Raw genomic sequence first — 9768 nt, forward strand, 5'->3', positions numbered from 1 at the left:
AAACTATTTATGCCCAGGTCTAAAGTGTCGGTACTCACTAGTTCCGAGTGTGGACGTAATAAATGATTCTGGCGGCGATGACCATGAGCGCGAAGCAGAACGGGACGTGTACTAGAAGCCACGTGTAGACGTTCAGGGTGAGGTTCGGCAGTTTGACGTTCCTTGAAGGAAATTAATTAATTAATTAATTAATTAAATAATTAATTACTTAATTAATTACTTAATTAATTGATTAATTGGAGATTGAAGGGAGAGGCCTTCGTCCTGCAGTGGACATTAGTGGACATAAAGATGATGATGATGATGATTATGATGATAATGATGATGATGATGATGGTGGTGGTGATGATGATGATGATGATGATGATGATGATGATGATGATGATGATGATGATGATGATGATGATGATGATGATGATGATGATGATGATGATGAATACACAGTAGACCGTCTCAAGAGCGCCGGTTGGTGTGCGGAGATTCATGGTAACACGAGGCTACAAGCGCGTCGATTGGCGAGCCGAGTCGTTTGATGCGAGATAAACGTTCTACTGCGGCATTTCAGTATAGTTTATCGCCAGTTTTTTCTCAAACTTCCAACTCTTAATTGGTCTCAGTCACGTGCATTGCGATCATGCGTGTGGTCCTTCCATGCTGAGGATCAAATTCACCGCTTATGATGCAGAGCTCGGCGGTCTCAGCATCATGGGATATTGTCACCCGACCATGCCAGCGGCCCAACTAAATACGTCGATATGCGTACGTGCGCAATCTAAGCTCCGCGTGCCGTCCTTAATAAATTAGGCCATAAATAATGAACACCTTGGGCCAGACCACAAAAAAAAAAGAATTATAATGTATGTATATTAATCTTGTCTTGTAGCACAGGCCCGCATCACAAACTCGGCAGTCATCAAGGCACCTGCGCATGCAGTAATTAAAATAAGCCAATACCACGCGGCCTACTCCATTTTTCGAGCTCAATCGTTAGATGTATGCAGAGATGTCAGGACGTAATAATGCAAAAAATCGACATCTTCAGAACTGTCTGGCCGCTCGATAAAGTTAGGCTGGATCTCTACTTCTATGCGAAGTAAACTGTAATAGATTGGAAAAAAAAAAACATCGTCTCCTTTAACGCTACCACTATCTTTACACCTCGCATGCTTTCGACAACGAAGTTGTATACGAAAGCTAGTCAAGAGGCAGAACCTGAATTTTATGCCTAAATTTAATCACGAAATTGAACTCTTCAGGCGAACAAACTTGCGAAGTAGTCAATACGGAGTAGCGTCATAAATATGATACTCACATTTCTATGTACTTTTTCATGTAGACGTTAGCGTTGGACGCTCCGTAAGCAGCAGCGGCCCCGAAACTGGCGCCGTACGTCAGTGCCAGTAGCACAGCCGCTCTCAGGTCTTTTGCTTTTCTGGAAAGTAAATAAAAACGTACTCTATGTATATATATATATATATATATATATATATATATATATATATATGGGGATTTCTAGCAGTATATATTCCGAGAGAATCACGAGCTAGAGCTGAGCTCTAGAGTGATATTGGCCATGAAATATTTACTTACTTATTTGCGCAAACTACGCGGCTGCACTAATCGAGACTGAATCAACCACAACTAAATAAACCAAGACCAAAAAGCAAAACGACACTTACTCTTTTTCCTCCATGATTATTGCTTCAAGCTCCCCTGCAACAGAAGTCCACAGGACCACTCAGAACACGCAGGAACTTTCCCTCTGGGCGAATTTCGATTTCTCCATTGAATCACACTATACGAGATACTCAGAAAGCGCCTTTAGTAGATGAATCGTTGAACTGAGATGAATGAAATTTATCGCATTTAAGTGAAATAGCTAAATTGTACCGGCTGTTGAACGTAAACTTTTGATTTACGGTTGTAGATGTCTGAAAAAATTTTCTGAAAATTGGTGAATTCAAGAACGCAGCATTATTTGAGAGCATACGTGAAAATCGGTATATTGATAACTGAGTTCTTTAATAAACCATATTTAGAAGTTATTGGTATATATAATGCAGAGAGGCATGCAATCTATCAATTCCGCCCTCTTTTTTTCAGACTTTTTAGATGTTTCAACATCTAAAAAGCGACTGTGATCGAGCCCGCGACCTTGCGCCATAGGCACTGAGCTAACACGTGTGATGAGCCGACGAAAGTTCACCGTCAGATGCAGTCCCTTTTTCTTTCAGGCTTTCAAACCTTCGACAATTTGTGTTGAAAGCTCTGATGCCTAGAGTAAGTTTCTCGCAAGAATCGGTAGGTTTACTTTTCTTTTAGCCGAATAAGCTATCAAAATTGGTTCAGCGCATGTAAAATAAAATGATTATTCTATCCTACATATACAGCTAACATATCCCAGCTAACTTTAGCCAGAGTTTAAAAAATATGCGAACGCCACATCGCTGGACAGAACGAAGGTAGCGTTGTTTGCCGCTGCTTGGAGATGCTCAATATAATTTTTCATTCCGCCAAATTAGATAGTTCGTCTGAATTATTAACATTCTCAAATATTATACTTAGACGAAAAGGGTGAACGAGAAAATTGTAGAGCAACACGAAAAAAATCCCGCGAATACACGCAAAGTGCCTCGAGCGGCCAGTCACACGGCAATATTGCGAGCATTTGCGGGCTTCTTTCATGGTCGGAAAAACACTTCTATGTCGCACGTATTGAGCAACAGAAAGCTGTATCGGGAGCCTTCATCTCGCTTTACAATTTTCTCGTTCACACTTTTCATCTAGCTATAATATTTGAGAAGCTTATTCATTAATTAAGACTAATTAGCTAATTAGGCGGAATGAAAAAAAAAATCTGAGTATCTCCAAGTGACGGCAAACAACATTACCTTCTTTCTGTCCAGCTACGTGGCATTTTCATATTTTTATACTTTAGCTAAATTTAGCTTGGACACCTTGTATAAAGAGCGGGTTCCATTTCCTTTTAAATGAGTCCTACAAGCTCCTGCACTTGGAGACTCCGGTGAGGTGCGAATAGCTACTGGCGAAGGTAGCCCAAACACAAGAATGAAAATCGAGCATTACGTGCCACAACCACCATCTCATTATGAGGCAGACCGTAGAGAGGAACTGAGGATTAATTTTGACCACCTGAGGTTCTTTAACGCGCATCCGGTGCACGGAACATGAGCACTTTTGCATTATACCAACGTCGGAGTGCGGATGCGGCGACTGTGATCGAGCCCGCGACCTTGCGCCATAGGCACTGAGCTAACACGTGTGATGAGCCGACGAAAGTTATCAAGGAGCTGTCATCGATCACAAAATGTGCCGAGATTCTCATATCACAGATGAAGACAGACATTAAATGCGGGAACACGTAATGCAAGGTACATGTTCAACGAGTCCTTGTGGAAGCGCATAAATTTTATAAGTAAACGGGAAAAACACCGAACGCTAGTGACAAGTCCAGATCAAATGCAAGTGGAAGCGTAATTTGAATAAAAATTGCAACCTCTCCGTATATGTGTATTAATCTTGCAAATATCTGCATGAACACATGACCAAGCATTGCATAAGCCTTTCTAACATCGCGCGTACTTTTATTCATGACATATTGAATGGCGTATTGTGCAAGGGACAATACAAATGACATCGCAAACACACTATCTCCCATCCAGCTTTCTTGTTGATAGTTGTTCTGCTGGTGGCCCATATGACGTAACTCTGGCGAAGTTTTCTAGCAGAGCATTCCGAGCTAAGAGCAACATTTAAGCCAGAATTGTGACGTGTTAGTTGCGCAGGCAACTTGCTTGCAAGAAGCATTAATATACGAAAGTCTATTTTCCCCAATAAGCGCACTTGAACATCATTACTAGAGGCTAATTTGTGTCCCAGCTTTTTCTGCCACAGCGCGAAATCTCAGTTGACAGTCGGCATTTGTGCTCTCCTTCTCGCTTCCTTGTGCCCTTGAGCTAAATTCCTGCCTTTTAAAATGCTGAATCCTCGCCACTCACTCTACTTTCTATCCTAAGGAGTGTCATGTTTTCCTTGTTCTGCGATTTCCTTATACATGCTCTGAGATTTCCACTAGCCGGTTCGAAATAAAGTGCCGAGAGGCCCAGCTAATAGCGAAAATAGCACAATGGTATAATAAACGCCTTGCTAGTATATTTTAAACGCGAACAGTAAACACTTACTACTAATTCTATTTTGCATGCATAACTTGCCCCTAAGTGCACAACTCACGCGCTCGACCTCCGTGCTCATGGGTCTTGTTGACTTGAGCGTGGCCACCTTCTCCGACGGCACTCGCAAGGCGAGAAGTATCTGCAGCCCCCTCGTGGCCTCCCAGTTGATCATTTTCATCGTCACCTCCCGGATCAGCGCCTTGTTGACCGAAAGACTCGTGTTGCTTTTCTGGGCTTCTGTCGCTGTCACCCTTGGGGCTTTTCTCATTGTCCTCGCTCAAGGATCTGGCGTCCCCCTGCTTCTTAGGCTTCCCCGATTCACTTTGGTCAGGGCGCGCATTTTCCGCGACAGCAACCTTTGATGCAAGTTCCCGGGGAAGCAACGCCAAGAGTGGCACAGATTGGTTAGAAACTACTCATTCTCTTAGCAAAAAAAAAAAGAAATACTACGTGAGCATAAGGGGAGGGGAGAGTGTTACTCCGATGGCGACTGCATATGGCGCGGCCGCGCATGCCCTATCTTGAAAGTGATCTTCGATGTCGATGGAGTGCGCCGGGTGCTGATAGCTTCGTAAGCGCTGTGTTTTCACCGCCTAGTTCGCGTTGAAGCGAGAGGCAGCACAAAGGTCAATTCGCTCGCTGCTCCTGCCGCACTTCCTGACTCCAGCGTTTTTAGAGAGTTCACGAGGTCATCGAGTAAGATATGTTAATGTTTGCTTGTGCACGCGTGAAACCATGCTTGTTAATTTAATTAGCAGGCGAATGTTTAGAAGTTTACACGGCCGGTAAATCTACTAGCCTTACTTTCTATCGTCAATGTGATCAGTCGGCCTTCAGAGGCGGATAATAAGTGTGACGTAGAAATGAGAGGAAGGAATAGCTGTGAAGCTGAGAAACCTGCTGTTGATGCTCCTTCCGTACAATTACCAAGGTGATGCGCTGTCTCCTCGTGTTTGTGACAGGCAAAGCAGTTGCTTTCAATCAGCTTATTTGAGGGCGCCGCTTTATGACGCGAGTGGGAGCGCAGTCACGTGCTATTTTTCATTTTTCGTGGGGTGTCTTTACCAGTCAGAAAAAAAATATTTAACGCAATTCGCACATCGTTTAAAACACTGCAATGAGATGTAATTTGGGAGTGCCTACAAATGCCTTATTGATATTTTGATATTTACGACAGTACTTCTCGAGTTAGATAATTATAATTGCCTAATTAAATCACAGTAACGAAAAAAATTATCGCTACTCCACTGTACTGGAAACAATGTGCACTAGGTTTTCTTCGAGTAACGCAACTGCTCTTTCTTTAAGTCTTGGTGCGTGATAGTTGGGGCACCCTGCATAATTCACTCAGTAACTGAAATGAGGCCAAGACCGATTGACTCCAAATCAGCATCAGCAGCAGTCATGCGCAGCAGCGCTTATACTCAAACTCTCAGAGAAAAAAAGAGATGCTGCAGTTTCTTCGGAAAGGCGAAGCACTATTATTGATAGCGAAAACAATTTCACGAAGGAAGATTACACCACGGAGTGATGCCCGATTCTTGGTGGTGCGAGAGGACTAAGACTGTGAAATTGAACTGTCTCCTACTGCGAGGTATTGCATATGCTCATATAAGGCCGCTACTTAAGTGAACAATTCTTCGAGGTCACAGCACGTTTCTTCAAGTGCAATTGTTCTTTTAGGCGACACACACACACACACACACACGCACACACACACACACACACACATATATATATATAAACATTGGGTTCGGAAAGCTGGTCGGGCACCAGCTCCCTGCCCCGAAAAATTTAAATCTTTCCACCTATGCTGCTGCTGCTACTACTACTACTACTACTACTACTACTACTTCTACTACTACTACTACTACTACTACTACTACTACTACTACTACTACTACTACTACTACTACCACTACTACTACTACTACTACTAAATAATAATAATAATAATAATAATAATAATAACATTATTTAGCGAAACTCAGTCTAAACGGTGCTTCTGCCTCTGTCAATGTTGAGCGATTATCTTGCAGACCGCCAGTAGTGCGAATGAATAAAGCTCTAGGGTTCGTATTCGGCCAAAAGAGGGGTGCCACCAGGTTCGTTCTCGGAACACTATGATTTTGTACGGACGTGGATGGCGTCACCTCGGTAGCAAGATATTTTTCGTTTTTGCTTTTTCCTGGTGAACTAGGACACCTACAGAATACCCTCCCCCCTCTCGCCCCAGCACAACTAGCCTAGACATATGGTCTCTGTTCTGCTCCCGATATATGATGTCACTGTACCTGCTCGTGCCGAGCGAACAAGAGGTTTCGCAGACTGTCGCCCCGTTCGGCGCAGAATCTGCTCAGTTGCCACACAAGCCCCGGTTTGGACCACGAACGCCTGAGTCGAAACGAGACGTCAGTTGCCAAAAGCGGGTTATGCCCTGACGTCTCGTCCACCCTGTCTACCCAGGCCTTGCCGAGAGGCGGTCGCCCGGCCTTCTCGCACGTGTCGCCTTCAAGATGGACGTTGTGGTCTGCGAGAGGTAGCACGCAAGCTTCGTCTTCGACCCGAGCGGCCTCTCTTGGCAGGTCCGTCGATTTGCGCTTGCGGCGGAGCAGCATTCGCTTAGCCCTCAAAGCATCTTTGCGACGACGGCTACGGTGCTGCTGGCTGCCGGAGAGGCGGCCGCCGAAGTCCAAGACAAAGTCCTTGCTATCCGGCACACCGAAGAATGTCTCGGCGACACCTGGTCCTTCGAGCGTCTGGCAGTGACGTCTCGAAGGGTGCGTCTCGGTCACGATGGCTTCGCCACTGCACGTGCTCGTGCCAATCACAGCCGTCGTGCTCCATTGCGAGATGCTCGAGTCTCGGCGCATTCCGTGAGAGGCGACAGGACGCCGCTGCTGGCCCACTGTTTGTCGCTCTTCAATGAAATGAAAGCACGATATTCTTTCTTCCAGAAAACGAGTGCTGAATGCTGGTCCTGCAATATAAATGAAAAGAAGAGACTCGATCATTATATAAATCAGGAGACGGAGACGCGCATGGTTGCACAGTGGAAACATCCATGCACCAGTTAACACTGCGCACCTCTCCCTGCTCTCAAAGCATTTTCCAAGGTACGCCTCCGGCTGCGTGCTTCACGCCGCAGACACTATCTCCGTACGATAGGCGGAATTTTGATGCCTCGTCGCTCCGTGTAGGAACGCTGGCATCGAGGCATACCAACGCCAATAACAGTTTGACAAACCGCTTGCGCAAACGTCTAGGCTACTCTGAACTACTCTGAAAGGCGTTCAAAAGTGTCATTGTCTTTCTTTTCGATGGTTATTCTCAGGGAGATAATTCGTTTCGACTGCACTTCAGTATCCTTTGCACCACAGCCTGTAACGTCGAATGCGCCGACAGCTGCTTGCTTCGCTGCTCTAATATAGCGCGAGGAAGTCGCACCGGTAGCTCACGCAAGTTTCCGCGTGACTACCGACCTGTGCGCGAGGTGGCCTACCGAGATCTCGTGCAAGAACATCAGTGAAAACAACAGATTGATTTCTTGTAAACATAACGAGAGAGTAAGCCAGGTCAATTCAAAAGCAAAGATGCTATGCTGTAGTTTGAGTAGAGTCGAATCCCGAGTCTTCAAGGCGTGAGTTGTGCTTGTTGCGTAAGTTAGGTCACACGCTTAGCATGCGGAACACCAGTACTCGCACTGCTCCAGTATGCAGACAACAAAACAATGCGCCGATGTTAACACACGTCGAAATCTTTAAGCGCAATAGTGCGTGGCCCTATGGTTTTCTTAAGACTGAAGGATCTGAAAGGAAACTAGAGGGAATTAGAGTCTCTTTCTCTCCCACTTTAGGATAGATGACATCTACAACGTGAATTTTTCTAGGCTTATCACTGGTGATTTATACAAGCATCTGAGGAGCAAATACGTCAGGCAAGAACTACGCGGGTTCTTGCGCACATGCTGGTGACGTACACGCTCACTGCTCTAATCGCGAGGTGGAAATGTCATTGAGGCGCGCCTGCGAGGTCGTTGTTAGTGTTATTGCGTCCTTGTAAGTTTCTTCCTTTTACCCACTAAAAAGGCTTCGCGCAGTCTTGCAGGAACACTAATTAATTAATTAATTAATTAATTAATTAATTCGCTCACTCGTTCGTCGAATCAAACCGCGCAGCGTCAACGGTGCTGCGACCATAGCATGAATAAAGCGAACGCTTCGCACACGCGGCATCTTTCGAGTGATGAATGACAAAATATTGCTGGACATATTTTCTGATGAGAATAATGTTTAAAAAAAAGAAGTGGTTCCGCTCCGTACGAGGTCGGAGCGATAATTTACACGCCCCATTTTTTGAACAGATCAGGTCCGCTAACCTTCAGCCAATTTTCAGTGACCGCGAAGAATAATGGGAACGATTTTTTTTTATATCCGTCATTCACAAGAAGCCTACAGATAATGAAGCAAAAAATAATAAGCTTCAGGGAAAATAGCCGTTTCATGAATTGGTGTGTACAAGTAAGAAAAATGAAAGCGAAAGTAGACGAAACGAATTTGCCGCCAGTACGAGCCAGGCCCGCATCTTCAGCCTCACGCGTGTGATGGTCTACCGATTGAGCTGCAGCGGCGGCTATCACCGGCCGCTCTCTCTCTACTCCTGTGCTACATCTCGCCCTAGTAACGCACTCAGAAGCACGGTGGAAATCACGTTGACTGACCGCGCCCTGTAGAGTCGAGTTGGATGAACGAGGGAAAACAAGCGGAATAACACAGAGCGTACGTGAATCGAACTCGTGCACAGCCGTGGTCAGAACAACAGAGTTCACGGCCCTGGCCTCCGATGCGACAACCAGCCGATAAAGTTCCAACTTCGCTGCACAACCCAGAACCCGCTTTCACTCTGTGCGGATACGTACCCGTATCCGCCGCGGTACGCGTAGAAGCAGTGGCAACGGGCGGTGCGCAGTGGATCCCATGCGAGAAATGGACTTGATACTGTGGCGATCCCGCATTCGAGATGTTCTTGCTGAAGCTCTTAGTCTCCTGTATGCTGTGGCCCTTTGGCGAGAAAGAAACATCCCCGGTGGATTCGTCCTTCTCCTTTGGAAGGCGGCTTCCTCTGGAACCTTTCGCAAGCATGCCGTCATGCGTTTTGGACGGTCTGCTTTTACCGGAAACTGCGGTCGCAACTTTTGCTCCGTCACGCTGCTGCCACAACTTCTTGCTGCCCACTGCTGTATCGTCGTCCGACGGACTATGTTGTCGTTCCGGCGACCTGCAGGAACTGTAAGTTGACGCGGGGTCAACCGGCCCAACGCAAGATATTACAGGCGCGTCAAAGAGCGGACAACGTTACGATGTACTCACAAATTTGTCTAGAACTATGGCGCCGTGCCCCAGTCCACCGTTCAGGTCTGGGACGTATAACTCAAGACGTTGTAGTTTTTAGGCAAACTCGGCGGTTGTAGAGTGCTGGCACTCGTTTTAAAAGAGCATGCTGAACGCCGTAATTTCAGCCAACATTAGATCATGGTTAGCTTTTTTATTATCTGCTTGCAGTACCTTCTTCTATG

General features: G+C 45.7%; 1 protein-coding gene across 1 annotated transcript in view; it reads right to left on the bottom strand.

Moving 5' to 3' along the window:
- LOC142578170 (uncharacterized) overlaps positions 1-9473 on the bottom strand; it is a 29913-nt gene extending 20440 nt beyond the window's left edge. Inside the window, exons 1-6 of the mRNA XM_075687571.1 lie at positions 9112-9473; positions 6488-7173; positions 4252-4549; positions 1680-1713; positions 1313-1432; positions 39-161 (exon numbers count right to left, since the gene is read on the bottom strand). Coding sequence (XP_075543686.1) covers positions 39-161; positions 1313-1432; positions 1680-1713; positions 4252-4549; positions 6488-7173; positions 9112-9334 — 1484 coding nt within the window. The 5' untranslated portion in view covers positions 9335-9473. The remainder of the gene's footprint in view (positions 1-38; positions 162-1312; positions 1433-1679; positions 1714-4251; positions 4550-6487; positions 7174-9111) is intronic.
- Between the last annotated feature and the right edge of the window lie 295 nt (positions 9474-9768).

The sequence above is a fragment of the Dermacentor variabilis genome, chromosome 4, assembly GCF_050947875.1.
Source record: "Dermacentor variabilis isolate Ectoservices chromosome 4, ASM5094787v1, whole genome shotgun sequence".
NCBI classification, from domain to species: domain Eukaryota; kingdom Metazoa; phylum Arthropoda; class Arachnida; order Ixodida; family Ixodidae; genus Dermacentor; species Dermacentor variabilis.